At 41.1% G+C, this 16,307-nt stretch overlaps 1 protein-coding gene across 1 annotated transcript in view; it reads left to right on the plus strand.

Annotated features, from left to right (window-relative positions):
- Window positions 1–7,120: 7,120 nt before the first annotated feature.
- The window catches only part of ZPLD1 (zona pellucida like domain containing 1), a 31,185-nt gene continuing 21,998 nt past the window's right edge, over window positions 7,121–16,307 (plus strand). Inside the window, exon 1 of the mRNA XM_032804529.1 lies at window positions 7,121–7,238. Within this exon, the coding sequence (XP_032660420.1) occupies window positions 7,133–7,238 (106 nt within the window). The 5' untranslated portion in view covers window positions 7,121–7,132. The remainder of the gene's footprint in view (window positions 7,239–16,307) is intronic.

Below are 16,307 nucleotides of genomic sequence, written 5' to 3' on the forward strand. Positions count from 1 at the left end.
TCATCCTGCAAACACAAAGTGTCTGATGGTTCAGGGTCTTAGTAGTTATCTCTTTATTAAGGCAAAACATCCATTTGATTTCAGTGGGGATTGATTAAGGGTGAAGGATTTTGGCTGAATGTGAATTACAAAGATGAGAATGAAATTGTCAGATTTATGTGTTGACTCATACTAAGAACTGCAAGTATACAAGAATGATCCTGGGGTCGAATATTTGATGTTCAATGCAAGTATTATGCCTCACTAGGGACACTCTGCATATTCTATGCATGATCTTTGTTGCATCATCTGTATGTTCTCCTTGCCCTATTGTCAATATAATGGGATGACCCAATAACTGCAGGTGGGTAGGGATGTCAGAGAGAAATGAAGCTAGCAAAGAAGCAGATCTTAATTTACCTTTTAAAAAAAGAATCTCTCTTTTTCCCTTTTGCAAAATCCCCCGGCACATGAATGCATTGATCTTCAACATATCTGATTCCCTTACTTCCATTTAAACATTATTTAACAACAAATTAAAACTTAATTATGGGCTGAGTGCTTCGAAAAGGCTAGCTAGTGGGCACATTCAGCACATATTTGTGAGCTTAATTCGGTTTCCAGTTTAGCATTGCAATTCACTGTTTGGGGATTGCTGATCTGCAGAATTTCTCTCTGCACTTCTGTGGGATTTTTCTGTTTTGCTTGATTTCAGAATTAGAACTTCATTGTATAGTTTGAAACCAGAGAAATCTAAATCTGAAAAGGAAAATAATTCTTTGTTCTTCAAAGTCTATGGATTGTTCTCCCAGCATGATTGTTCTGTCCACTAGTAAACCTTATGGTTGAAGCACATCCTACAGCTTCTTTATCTTCCAGGTGGAAGTATGACCTACCTTCCCTAAGAAGCTATCTAAAAACATATGTTTTTAATTATACCTACATTAAAAAATGTACATATGTTTTGATATGCCTACATTAAAAAAAAAGGCAATTTTAAAGACCAGAATCCTGTTGTATCTGTGTCAGAAGACCCAAGGATTCAATGCATTGAAGAGAAACAAAGGAAGACTTAGTATTAAAGACATGGGCCGGCTGAAGATAGTGTCTGATCATTTAGTTAAAGTGGGATATGTTACAATAGGGAGTTGGCCTCATTACTGGAGGAAGTTGGCCCATATTTAAAATGGCTACTGCCATCCATGTGGTGCTGCCCATTTTAATTGGTATTTGTATTTATTTTTCCACTCATATGCACTGGAATATGAATACTGTCAAAATGACCATGTAGACATATGGAGTGAATAGGACTGGAAGAATTGTTCCATAATTACAACTCAAGATGTTTCACCGCATCCATCACTGATACAGACTCGAGGTTTGAAATCAGATACAGTATTTTCTTGAATAAAAGTGGTGATTTCTGTATGCTGTGATTTATAGAGTCACATTATACATTGTTCAATAGCATTCAGATAGCTAGTAGGCATGTGTGAAAATGCTTGCAAACTTCAAATGTTTTGTAATTTTCATCATGATTTTTTCATGTCTTAATATTTGTATTGGAAAAGTCTTCTTCATTATTAATTCTTTTAAAAAAACATGTTTGAGTCATCCAGTGAGGGAGCATAAATAGTATCATGTGAGTTTGCTGATCTGTCATTCACTGTGAATAATGATAGATTTTTCTCATAAATTATCTGGTGAATACTTAAAAATAATAAATATATTCATGGAAATCAGGATTGGCTCACAAATGAATTGTGATCAAAATATAGGGCTAAATTAGTAACGAATCTTGTTTGTAATGAAAATCCAGCCAGCCCTACCAAAGAATCATGTCACATCTTGATTTCAAGATTAAAGGATGCAAACAGAAGAAAATAAGAGTTTATTTGTCAGCTGTAGAAGACCAGAGAGAGGGGCTCTAGCTGGATAATCCACAGACAATTACTTTGCCATAAATGTCATGTTATAGATTGATTTAAACAAAATGTTTTTGTATTCAATCACAAATAATACATTTAATTCTAGACATTTGTGACGATTTTGTGGCATGGCAAAACTTGGGAAAGCAGGGTCAAGGTTCCAAAAAATGGTGATAATAATGTTACTGGGAGGTTATTGTCACCCTGATCTGTTTCTTTATGATGCAAAGTGTAGAACAGTCAGAACTGCCTCTGGTGCTGTGCATATAAAGAACCAACTTGATTCAGTAAAGATCACTGCTAGCTGTTTCTGTATTGTGAACATTTTATTGTTTCATTAAATAGGGCCTTTAATTTGTAGGATCATTTACATTTTGAATTGATTATTGTTTAAAAGAATGGAATAAACTGCAGTTTACAAAATGACTTAATTAACCTGGCTTGATGGGTCTTTTTAAATCTCTGACAGTCCCTTTGTCCGTGTCCTTTCTATTAATGCTTGAGATATTAATCAAGTGAACGTCTGTTGGTGTTAATGGAAGTCTTGTACACAAATTTCACCTCTGCCCCTATATCCATAGGGAAAATAGAGCCTTTCAAAGCAGAAAATACCATACTTAATACGAGGGAGGGGGCAGGGGGAAAATCATTTAGAAGTAAAATTATTAAACTGTTTAGGAAAGTATTTTGGTGTGTTTGGGCCACATTGTCAGTTTTCTTCACAAGGCCAAAGCATTACAGTGTTTTTATAAACAAAACACTTCAAATCATTTGACCATTAAAGATTACTTGAGAAAACTCTCAGCAGAGACACCAATGGGAAAGGAGGACTTGGAAAAATAAATGAGAACTCAGCATGTCAGTCGAAATTGGATCAGGTTTTTCAGCTGTGGATTTCATAGCCATTAAGGATCATATTTCCCTTATGGCATATGTCAGCATCTTTAAAGTCATAAAACTTCAAACTGTTTTTTTGACTGCTGACTATATTTCTTACCTAGGCTAAGCAGCATTTTCAGGAATGTGCTGTGTTTTTGTTTTTCAAAATAGGCTCAAAGGACTTCACATAGTAGGGTTAAAAAAATTGCAAAATTATATATACCATGATTAGATGCTCATTTTTTTCTTGTTTAAATAGAAAAAAATATTTTCTGTATCTTGAATCTAAATACTGAAACTAGACTTAACTCCCACAAAAAAATAAAAAAATTCAGTCGTGACTTGATCACAGTTATAAATATCTTCACAATGAGAAAATACAGGATACTAAAGGGCTTTTTAATCTAGCAGAAAGAGGCATTATGAGATCTAATGACTGGAAATTAGTCAGACAAATTAGAAATAAGTCACACGTTTTTAATGGTGGGGGTGATTAACCACTGGAACAAACTACCAAGGAAAAGTGATGGATTCTCTATCTCTTAAAGTCTTCCTCGAAGCTATGCTTTAGTCAAACACACATTACTGGGCTTAAAACAGGAGTAACTGGATGAAATTCTATGGCCTATGTAATTCAGGAGGTCAGACTAATGAGCTAATGGTTGCTTCTGGTGTTAAAATCTATGAATCTGTATCTATATACCATTCAGCAAATACTCCAGGTAAAATGATGAGGTTGATAATTATAATAGTCTGGCCATATGAGGTTGTATAGGTATATAATTTTACATGGACTGTTTGGTGCTAGTGTTGGTCCATTCACCAGCTGGGTAGTCACTAGCACTTTTGTACGGGAGTATTACAATGAGTACTGTGTGTTTTAATAGGCGGTGGACATATGATGGGGAGAGCTGGCTGTAGGTGTGCTTGCACCATGGGAGGCTAGTCCAGACTAGTGGTCCCACCAAATGCAGTTTTTAATTCAAAACATGGTGTACTAAACTTGAGCCAGTGGTTGCTGAGGAGGCTGTTCTATTCTGTTTTGCACAGGTTTTTAATACTGCACTCACCACTTGTATTATCTGCCATAAGATCTACTCCATCTCATGTTGTATATAAATATTTCCTTAGGTGTGGAATAAGCAACATAACTACTGAAGATGCAACTGATTATGTGTCTCAGCTTATACTAGTTAGGAATGCATGTTACTTTTTTATACCTGCTTGGAGAAGGAATCCTAAACCTCAATGGAAAATTACCAAAGTCCCACCTTTAAATTGTTGTTCTAAAAATAAGATGGATAACATGAAGCTATTGCAATTTTTTTTTACCCAATTTTTTGGAAAAACCTAAGTTGAACAAAAAAGTAGTCAGGCCCCCAAATCAGATTGCCGGGCATGAATATGAAATGAAGGATCCACTAGAGTATATTATACCCATGACAATCTGAGTATGTCTGTCTTTAACATGCTAGCTAGTCAGAAATATACAGTAGAATCCTGCCAATGCTTGTTCCTGCCCCTATGAAATCTGTTGGAGTTGTCTTTGACTTCAGTGGGAACAAGCTGTGTCCTAGAGATTATGGGGTAGAATGTCTGATTGCTGTCTTTCTGATTGAATATACTTCACTTCAAGGCTCTCTAATTCTGCCTTTATACTGCAGATAAGACTGCAGTTCCCAGGCCAGATCTTGAGGTTCTTCTTCAGTATTTACCCAGGGCCCAATTGTACTCTCCTTATCCATCTGTGGAAGGGACAATCCATGCATGAATCTCACCTCCACTAAATGAAAAGGGTGTGGACTGCCTCTGCCCGCCCCATACCTCCATCTTGTCCTGCACTCCTTAAAAGATGACTCATGAGCGTGGTGTTCCATGAAAATCTTAGAGATGCATGCTACCCCTTAGGTCCTCACACTGGTTTTCGAAGGGTTGGTAAAGGTAGGAAGATGGGGAGCAATTGAGCTCTCTGCCCTTAGTCAGACTTACATGAAAATCCAGTGAGTAAGAGTAACTAAAAACTGAGTAGGCTCGTTAGATTCTAGACTACTCGAGAGGTTACTGGAGAAGAAGTGCTGCAAAAAATGTTATTTATTTGGGTCCATTTCTTTCTTCTGTTTTGCTCCTCTCCTGCTAAGACAAATAAAACGGCAGCAGCTGAGTTGGGTTAAATATTTGAAATTTTAGAATTGACAGTAAAATCTGTTTTCCATTGAAAGGTTACTGTTATTCAGTGTTTTCCTCAGCTGCTTTTCAGATCAGAGATTTTGGTAGTAAGAAAACCAGTGTAGCAGCTAGAGAGGTAAAGCCAGATGGGTGTAAATCCAGAGTCATTCACTGAGATCAGAATGTAACTGGGTCAGAATCTGGCCCATATACAGCAGAACAATAATTGCAACTTTGTCCATCCGGTACTGTAAAAGCAGAGGTGCTGGGATCTTTTACTGCCGGAGAGATGTCATTTTCCTGAATGAAAAATATGGTTCTTACAAAATAAAAATACAAATTGTAGGGGAAAGAGCGTTTCCAGCAGTGGGAAACAGAGGCCAAGGAGGAGAAAGTGTGAGAGTGCAAGTAAAGGTTTCTGCAGTAACCCATTTAGCCAGTTTCTTTCATAGCTTTTTCAACTCTTCTTGTCAACATTCACTGACAATAGGATCTAATGAATGAAATAAGAAGGCCAAAATGTGCTCTCATTAACAACGCTTGAAATAAAATGGGATTGAACTTTTATGACCGAGCAAATTTGGCCCAGAAGCTGCACAATTGGAGTAAGATGAAGCGTCTTTTGGATGGACCAATCAAAAATCTAGTTTGATTGTAAAAGTACCACATTTAATAAGAACCTACTATGTACAGTATTCCATTTTTTTCTTCTTGCTTGTTCAAGCAAAGTTGCAGAGAAATTAATGGGTCAAATTTCTCCTGATTACACTCATAACTCACTTGATTGTGGTGGGATTGCAAAACTGTAAATGAGAGCAGAATTTGGTTCAAGATTGTATATGCTCCGGTTGCTTAAATTTTGCTTGGAGGGGAGAAGGAATTTTTGTATATAGGGAATGTACCATATGAGGCGGTTTCTGCATGAGCCTTTTAAAAACTCATGTTTTGTTGGCTCTGTGGGCCCTATCCAAAACCCAGTGGAGTTCATGGGAGCTTTTCCATTAGTGTCAGTGCACTTTGGATCAAACCTTGTGCAGGCACTAAAGATCTATTGGTACTTTTGTGAGAGTAAAGGTTTTAACCTAATGTCACTGGCTAGAACTTTCCCTCACCCTAAAGTTGTCAACTCATCTGCACTATGGCTGCTGTTCGCCATGCTAGAAATGGCTGCTTTTCGGTTATGTGGTATTTATACAGCTTGTGAAGGACTTTGAGATTATTTGGGATGAAAGACTGATGATAGTAATCTGAGTAACGTATCAATAGTACAAGTATTAAAGAAACCCAAACTTCATAATTTACCACCTCTTAGAATTTCACAGCATCTACTGTCTGGAAACATACAGAGTATCTTGAGAGCTATATTAGAGAGCAGCATTCTTTCCTAAAATGAAAATGTTCCATTTCTTTTAAATTCTGCAAGTTGTAGATCTTTTGTCAAACATTTTTGACATTTTGGTAAAGCAAACATTCTTCGTGATTGGCCTGTGTTATTTATCTGTTGCATATAAATTATACCTTGAGGGTTTTCTGTCAGTCAAGGTGTGCTCTAAGATGTCCGTTTGTTCTGATTTCATAGCCTGGTTGCCAAATTTCATTTCTAATGTTTTCCATTTCAATGCAAACTCTCTCTAGTAAAGGGCAATGCAACTGCAGGCATGCTTCCAAGGGCAGAATTTGGTGATAAGATATAAAAAGACAGATTTATTCCAGCACCTTAAACTTGAGAAGTAATTTACATACATTTAGCTGTATTGTTTTCAATGGTTTACTGAAGCAAAACTGTTGTTCTATCAGATATATCTAATTTGGCATTACCTCTTCTTAAGTATCTGAAATTAAAAGAACAAAAATATTCTCTGTATTTAACAGTTAAATGCTCTATTAAATCTGTAATATACTTTTGAAACCTTCATTTCTTAGCTGTTTTAGGAGCTTTTTGTTTGCCATAGGATATAGGTCAACTCCATAGAAATCAACAGGCATTACTCATATCCAGCAGTCGGAGAAATGGGATCCCCTGCCCGTGGTGTGTTATCAATTTGGTTTGTGAGCCTTGTTTCTGATTCCTGGGTAGAAAACCTGAGTGGCTATAGAATCGTTAAATCTTTGCATTAAGTCTCTTTAATGCAATAAACAAATGCATGCAATAACTTCATAATGTCTTGCTAGGTTTTGCAATGGAACGAATATGGTTACTGCTCCTCCTGACAATTCAGGTGCTTTCGGTGACTGCACAGTTCAATGGATATAACTGTGAGGCCAACCTACATAGCAGGTTTCCTGGTAAGTGTTAATGGGCTTTTTAGAATGGGCTCTTTATTATGATTTCCAATGATGATGATTTTTAAGTACAAAGCATTTAATCTGTGAGAAGTCTAGAAACAGACCTTCAGATAAAGGAATGTTAACTGTCAAGTGACAATGAAACTCCTTTGGAGTTGCGTGTTATGCCAACATTAATGGGGAAAAGGCCAAATTCAGTTCTGGTACAGACAGGTGTAATTATATGGACATCACCAGGGTTTAACCCATTTATGCCCTTATATTGTATCCAGAAAGTTCTCCAGAGTTAATGTTGCTAGAATGATTGCTCCCAAATGTAAAAGGATTGGCCACTTGGTATAAAAATTGGGTGCAGCTAACTTTTTAGACATTTTAAATGGGAATTCTTTACTTTTTACAATTTTTACTCTGGTAGCATAATATGGTCGTTTAGTGCCCCCTTACAACAATACATTTTTAAAAAAATCTAATATTGAGGAAGCTTAAATAAGGGTTGGCACAGAGTTTTGCTATTGGCTTTAGGATCAGGCCCTTAATAACTAGACACATGAGTAAGTCAGTGTGTGTGCATATATACATAAATAGGTAGTGTAGACCAGTCTTAAGACTGGGTATTTCTCCTCAGACCATCAGAACTTATGGCTGCCTGATTCATCAGCAGCATAAAGTGGACTCTCATTCCACCTATCTGTCTCCTTTCTGGTGTAAAGGGGTGGAAAAGAGGGTGTGTGTCTGGCAAAGACAGAGACATGGCAAGGCCAGATGTAATGTAACTTATAAGTATCATTCATGTCAAGAACAAATCATGTTGAACCTCCTAATAGCTTACTTTGACAGGGTAACAAGTGCTCTAGATAGGGGGGAAATGGTAGATGTGGTATATCTTGACTTTAGTAAGGCTTTTGATACTGTCTCACATGATCTTCTCATAAACAAACTAGGGAAATACAACCTAGAGGGAGCTACTATAAGGTGGGTGCATAACTGGTTGGAAAATCATTCCCAGAGAGTACTTATCAGTGGTTCACAGTCATGCTGGAAGGGCATAACGAGTGGGGTCCCACAGGGATTGGTTCTGGGTCTGGTTTTGTTCAATATTTTCATCAGTGATTTAGATGATAGCATAGAGCAGGGGTTGGCAGCCTTTCAGAAGTGGTGTGCTGAGTCTTCGTTTATTCACTCTAATTTAAGACTTTGCATGCCAGTAATACATTTTAACATTTTTAGAAGGTCTCTTTCTATAAGTCTATAATATATAACTAAGCTATTGTTGTATGTAAAGTAAATAAGGTTCTTAAAATGTTTAAGAAGCTTAATTTAAAATTAAATTAAAATGCAGAGCCCCCCGGACCAGTGGCCAGGACCTGGCAGGTGAGTGCCACTGAAAATCAGTTCACGTGCCCACCTTTGGCAAGCATGCCATAGTTGCCTAACCCTGGCATAGAGAGTACACTTATAGTTTGTGGACGATACCGAGCTGGAGGGGTCGCAAGCTTGGAGGATAGGATTTAAATTCAAAATGACCTGGACAAACTGGAGAAATGGTCTGAAGTAAACAGGATGAAAGTCAATAAGGACAAAATGCAAAATATTTCACTTAGAAGGAACAATCTCAGTTGCACACAACAAAATGGAAATGTCTCCCAGAAAGGAGTACTGGGGAAAGGAGCTGGGTCATAGCGGATCACAAGCTAAATATGAGTCAACAGTGTAACGCTGTTGCAAAAAAGCAAATATCATTCTGGATGTATTAGCAGGAGTATTATAGCAAGACACGAGAAGTAATTCTTCCACTCTAACTCCATGCTGAATTAGGCCTCAACTGGAGTATTGTGTCCACTTCAGGAAAGAGTGGGACAAATTGGAGAAAGTCCAGAGAAGAGCAACAAATGTTAAGGGTCTAGAAAACATGACTTATGAAGGAAGATTGAAAAAATTGGATTGTTAGTCTGGAGAAGAAAAGATTGAGAGGAGACAAAACAGTTTTTCAAGTACATAAAAGGTTGTTAGAAGGAGGAGGGAGAAAAATTGTTCTTAACCTCTGAGGACAGGACTAGAAGCAATGGGCTTAAATTGCAGCAAGGACACATTAGGTTGGACATGAGGAAAAACTTCCTAACTGACAGAGTGGTTATGCACTGGAATAAATTGCCTAGGGAAGTTGTGGAATCTCCATCACTGGGGACTTTTAAGAGCAGGTTGGCCAAACACATGTAAGGAATGGTCTAGATAATACTTAGTCCTGCCTGGAGTGCAGGGAACTGGACTAAATGACCCCTCGCGGTTCCTTGCAGTTCTATGATTCTATGTATTGGTGAGTTTAAAAAAAATTAAACACTCCTGTGGTTTAGAGCAGCCCTGCAGCTGGGGTATCTGTGCTCAGAGCACTGCCAGTATGACTGTATCCTATGAGAAGGTTATCTTGGGAAAAGCAATTTCATCCCTGATATTGAGCCCTCTGAAACACAGAAGTGTGTTTTTGATAACAAAATTAGAGCTCATTCTACAGCTGAGCAGAATTTACACTCTGAGCACAGGAGAGGAGAGGAAAGTAGCTCCAAGCCAACTTTCTGTACCCCTGTTCCTGGTCATCTTGGAGCCAAAACAACTTGGCTAGCCACTGCACCAGGTGACATGCCCACTATATGGTGCAGGAAAGAGAATGAGTGGCATAGAGCCAGATTACACCATTTTTATTCCAGATGACAATTCCCCTTTGGCAGAGGGATCTTTGGCTGCCCATTTAGGTGATGGTTAATTTGGGTTACACTTGCATAAAACCAAAGTGAAGCAGTGGAGAATCATGCCCTGTGTGTCTCAGACCATCTTTAATTATTATACATGGAAGTCTGTTCCAGGCTTCTTAAAATAACTTTTTAACAATGTTGGGTGTACACTTTCCTCTCAGTGTGACAAACTCTGATAGGATAATCCTTTCCATTGCATATGCATCGAGAGGTGTATACTTGCTATTTGATACTCATGAACTACTCAAACTACTTGTAGTAATTTATTGTGTGATCCAGAGGACAGCTTTAAGGTGTGGTTTCCACTCTGAAAATGTCTCCATAGCAATGGCCCTGTTGGATGTCATGTCTATGGTCTCAATGATTCCAGATAAAATTTGCTCAGTTTGCCAGTAAAAAGATGTTTTTTTCCCCCTACTGCCATTCTCCAAACTAACTCCGAGTTGTGAGTCAAGCTCAGTTATTGTTGGTGGTGCACAAATCCCTGCATACTGGAACACAGGGAGTTCCTCCAGAGCACATCTCCCCAGCAGGCAGGTGCATGAGCTCACAGGTGGGTCCACAGTCATGTCCATGAAACCCACAAAGCAGAACTACATCAGCTTCACTGCATAACATATATATCTGCTCCCTGTGTGTATTCACAGTGTAACAGGATGGACTAGGCTCAGAAGCCTCAGGGTCCTGCCACACCCATCCCAGGAAAGGGGCGGTGGAGCTAAGTCCTCCAAGCCATCTAGAGAGACTGTGCAGGAAGGAACCAATCAGGTTATTTGAGTCTGAGTTCCAGGGCTCCATCTGTAGCCTTCTGGGTTCTCTCTCTCTGGGCCTGGGCCAATGCTTCCTGCAAAGCCAAGCACTGGGCCCTCTGCCCCTGGACTTCCACCTGTGCCCAGGCCAACTCCTGCTCTACTGGATCAGCTGGCTAATGACTTTTCCCTCAGGAGATGTTGGCTGTGTCCAACTCTTGTTGACATTTCCTCAGTGGGTCCCTCACATCTGGGGTAATCTGATCTTGCCTTCAGGCTCTTTTCTGGGATCTCCTTACCCTGGATCTCAGCCCTTTCGCTTTCCTTCCCAGCTGAGCCTGCACCCTTGATGTCCTGGGTCACTGTCCTGGTCCTGTCCACATAAGGGCTGAGTAACTCCCCAGTCTCTTCCCAAAATCATGGGCCATGGCAGGTCCTTGACCACACCAGCACAGTTGAGCTCTCCAGCCCTTTATCTCCAGCCCAGCTTCTGCTGTGGGATAGACTCGGGTCTCCCAATTGTACCCAGGAGACATGTACTGGGAGGTGCCAATCCAGGCCAGTTGCCATCACGTGGTAGTCCCACACAAAGGTGTACCCACACCTTGAGTCTACCAGACCCTTAACCACGGTTTCTCCCATCCTGACTGCCGCTACCCATGCTGAGAACACCTTGATCTTTGAAGTATACCCCCCCAGATTGGTCCCACTGTAACAAGTTTAGTCACACTCCATTACTGGGCAGTTCCTTTTAACATGCCTGTGCTGGCCACACCTGTAGCAGACTATCGGGTCTCCCAGCTCCTTCCCACTAGTACTTCCTATAGGCTGCAGGGCTTTCTGGACCTCTTGCTGTTGCAGTGCAACCTCTAAGTCTAGAAACCGTGGGGCTTTTCCTCCTTGTGAGCTTCCCTGGGCCACCCCCTGGTGAATGTCCCTCAATTCACCAAGAAGCTTGGGGCCATTCCTCTCCTTAGGCCTCAAAGTAGGCCTCAGCTTGCTTGACTGCTTCCCCCATGGAGACCAGCTTGAAATGATAGGACCTTCAGGAATTGCTCAAGGACCACCTGATTCAGAAGCTTCTTCACTGAGCTGGTCTCTTGACAAAACCAGTCCATCTCCAGGTCCTGTAACTTCTGGGCCACTACCCATGGCTGTGCTCCTTGAAGGAATGATTCTGTCTAGAACTTGTGCCTGTATGACTTCGGAGTCATCCCCAGCCAATCTAAAATGGCTGCCTTCATCACTAGGTAGGAACTCGCCTGCTCATCGCTTACCACTCAGTAAGCTGCCTGTGCCTCACGTATCAAGAATGGTGCTATAAGGGCCACCCAGTGGATTCTTCCCATCCTGCTGCCTTTGCCACACACTTAAAGGACCAGAGAAAGGCCTCAGGGTCATTGTCCAGCCTGATCTTCGCTAGGCCCAGCGCCAATGGACCACCAGTTCCATCACCAACTGGGTTTTTGAGTGTGGCATGACCCAGCCACTTCTGTATCCACTGCTGCTGGCTGGAGTGGATCTCCTGCCATCACTGCTGTGCTGCAACCTGAGCTTCCTGTTTCAGCAGGTTCTCCATCAATTGCATCAATAGGGCCTGGGTCTGCTTCTGCTTCATAGGAGCCCTCTGCAGCTGCTGGCCTTCCACCCATAGATGAATCACCTCTTCCATAGTCATACCCCTTGTTGATCAGGAGTTGGTCTGAAAGATCACCACTTCTGATACCAAATATAATGGTGTGGCACCCACCTCTCGAGAGCACCCATTCTGGTCGGGTGTGTCTGCAGTGTTTAAACAGTCCCAGCACTGATATTAAGCCATACTCCCAGACCCTCCTCCCTGGAGGCAATAGTTTTGCCCTCTGTGGGCCCTTCTGGCCTCAGGTTTCCACTTGACCACTAAGTAGTTCGGATCCCCTTCTGGGAGTTTATCATTGTTCAATTGTAGGCCACTTCCCCAGTGGCCTATGGGGCGGGGTGGGGTGGCCCCTCTGCTACTCTGGGTCCCAGCCCAGGTACCCTGAGAATAGCAGCCATGTGCTGCTCTATCTCTTTAACAAAACTGCTTTCAGTTCCCTGGGCCACTTCCCTGCATCCCCAGCCTTCACTGATGCTTCACCCTTACCTCAGGCTCTTATATAGACTCATAAACTCATAGACTTTAAGGTCAGAAGGGACCATTATGATCATCTAGTCTGACCTCCTGCACAATGCAGGCCACAGAATCTCACCCACCCACTTCTGTAACAAACCCCAACCTATGTCTGAGTTATTGAAGTCCTCAAATCGTGGTTTGAAGACCTCAGTGTTCAGCCCCTACAGCCATCCAGGAGCTCTTTCTCACTCCCCTGGTCCCTGCCAGCCCTGAGCTGTCTGTAGTGCTGCAGTTCCCTTTGGCCAGTCAGGAGCAAACTCTGTACTCCTCTGGCTCCAGGAAGGACCTGACTGTGGTCTGCACTACAGCTCCTTTTATATTAACCTTAAATGCTCTGCTTGGCTAACCCCTTGCAACTTTCCCTCCTGATTGGTTGCTTTCTTCATGGTCTCTCTAGGCAACCTGGAGGACTTAGCTCCACTGGGATGGGTGTGGTGGGACCCTGAGGCTTACTCCACCCATCACACTGTGAATACACATATAGAACAGATATGTTATGCAGTGAAGCTGATGTAGTTCTGTTATGTGGGGTTCATGGACATCACTGTGAGCTCACACACCTGCCTGCTGGGGAGATGTGCTCTGTGGTAACTCCCTCTTTTCCAGCACGCAGGACTTTGGCACAGCTTGTGGGCTTGACATGGGTATGGATCATGGCGCCTCTGGCCTGCCTCTTCTCAGACGAGGCGAATAGGGGAAAGTGCCACCAAGACTATTGCAGTGATGAAGGTGTGACAGCAGTCCCCGAGCCTTAGTATGGTAGAGATTACCATTTGTTCCACATGCAGAATTTCCCTTGATGTTTCTTGCTTGGAATTCCCCATTGTCAAGTGCAGAATTTCCAGCTGAGAACTGCCCTGCAGATTCCAGATGAGGTTTTTTTCCTGAAAGTTGTTTTGCACAAAAATAATGTAAAAAGGTTGGCAAATATATGCAAGTTTGGCTTCTGCATGTGTAAACAAAGGAAATAAAATCTCCCTAAAGCAAAATCAGAAAAGCAGCAGCAGCCTATCCATTTTTCATTTGATTATGTTTTTATCATTTATTGCTGGGTTGGCATCTTGCACACCTGTGGTGTTGCATAAATAATCTCACACAATTTTGATTTATGCTGTTTGAAGGTTGATTCCAAGCTAAGGCTTGAACTAGTCTCTTAGATAGAAGAAAAAGTATTATTCTGATGAACTGAAAGTCATATACCTTAATATTTGAAGACTAGAACTTTGTAGCACAGACTAAGTTTTGCTGGCATAGTCCTGTCAGCTAGGGGTGTGAAAAAAATAATCCCTCCCTTTAGCTGAGATAGCTATGGTGGCAAAACCGTCAGTATAGACCCAACAAAGTTTAAAAATCAAGGTTAATTTTTCAAATTATACTTTCAAGGATGCTTTACTTACATGAAAATGTCATTGTTCTTTGGTAACTCTAGAAAAGTTAGCATTGAATTGTAGGACTGAAATTCATGTACTGATTAAAGTCTTCAGTGTCATCTTCACGTAGGGCGATATATTGTCATACTGATCCTTGTCCATGCCTCACTTGGATGTTTTCCTACAAGGGGAGCTTCTCACCAAACATTTGCAGAGTGGTGTGCATCTGGTCTTTCCACATGAGCATTTAATTAGCTGAAGGATTGATTCATGAGGGCAAGGTATTTGACAGATGGCTGGTGTGATCAGTTCATCCTCCAAGACCCATCCATGCCCAATAGGAGAGGGTAGTTTTGGATGCACTCAGTCATCTGGCAGCCATTCCATTGCTTGATAATCTGCCCTCTTGATAGAAAATGCAAGAGGGCATTGATAAATACACAGCTTGTTCGTGGCAATTTTTCTTTGTTTGTCTTCTTCTTGGAAAATATTCACTGATTATAGCATTGCAAGTGTCACATTGTTGGTCTTCAAATGGTAAACACTGCAGATAAATCCCTGGAGCGGATTTATGAACTCATCAGTTACTGTTTCAGCTGTTCTTGCTCTGAAAGTGCTTGGAAGAGTCTTCAGAGGCTGAATCAAATGCCTTCTGGTAAGATAATTTGGTCTTTCCAACCAACCTGCCAGAAATGTCGCATTTTGAAAGGGCATGGAAACCTAGCAGTGTGTCAGCTTTTAATAGCCGGAGTGATAGGAAAACATCTGTGAGAGATGTACAGTGATTCTGTACCCCAACAGCCTGCATAAAAACAGAACCTTGTGGAAGTTTTGGGTAGAGTCTTACAAAGAGCACTAGAACATCTGTGTCTTGTGCAAAAATCCAGAGTTTAGCAGCACCTCTCTCTGGCATTGATCGCAGGCAAGATCATTTTAGTGTCAGCCTCCTCATGGGAATGAAGAAGAAATTCCACTGAACAGTGCAAGGCAGCAGCTTCATTATGCCGTGCAATGATGAAACTCTTCAAGCAATTCTTCATAAGCTGAAGCATTTTTCTTGCCAGATATGTGCTTAACTCATCCTTCATGTGAGTATGGGACAGTAGGTTCTCCATTGTGACATTGGAGATGTTTATGGAGTCAAACATTTTATATTGCACAGGTGTAATACTATGGAGTCTCTTCTTTCCGGTAATATTTTTAATTGATTCCTCTGCATACATGTCAACTAAGAGGTGGACTTCATCATAGGTCCAGTATTTTCTCTGTAGTCTTCTAATGAAGTGATCAGCGAACTCTTGGCAAGTGTTAACAGTTTCTGGTTTGTTGAGAGCTTCTACCTCAGCTGTGTCTTCTAGATTGCTACATTGAAAGGCCTCTGCTGGCATAAAGTACTAGTCATACTGTCAGTAGATGCTGGCTTAGGAAGACCACGCAAGACGTGCAAGTTTGCTGTTCGCCTAGCAAACATGCATTGTTCTGTTGCATTCAAACATCAGTTTGGTACCATGGAGAACTTGTACTTAACCTATGTGAGATTTTGGGAAACATCACGATGAGATCTTGACATGATCAGGAGATGTGCAAACAATGACCTGCCTGTGGTCAGCTCTGTAATAGTCCCTGCCACCATCATTCTGAATGTCGTCTTTGGATTAGAGCACAGCTTTAGGCTGCTATTCTTGATTCTGTAGATTTTTATGAATCAAATGACACCTCTCTTACCTTTCTGTTTTGCCCACGGAATTGCATGTGCTCTCAGACTAAACAGCTGTCTTTGGGTTGAAAGCACAGTTGCCAACTTTCACGCGATAAATAAGCACTCCGACTTTCACAATAAGCCAAATATGAAGCTAATCCCATTTAAAAACAAGACCAAGACTAGCTAATCTCTTGAACACCAACACTCTTTGTGACTAGATACCCCCAACATGCAATCTGGAACTGTGGTGGGCCTGCTGTGCATTCTTGACTCTCTCCTCCCTTGCCCCTGGTTGCCGGGAACTGATAAAAAAAAAAAAAAAAAAAGCTACAACAAGCAGCACGCT

This window comes from Chelonoidis abingdonii, chromosome 1 (assembly GCF_003597395.2).
Source record: "Chelonoidis abingdonii isolate Lonesome George chromosome 1, CheloAbing_2.0, whole genome shotgun sequence".
NCBI lineage: Eukaryota > Metazoa > Chordata > Testudines > Testudinidae > Chelonoidis > Chelonoidis abingdonii.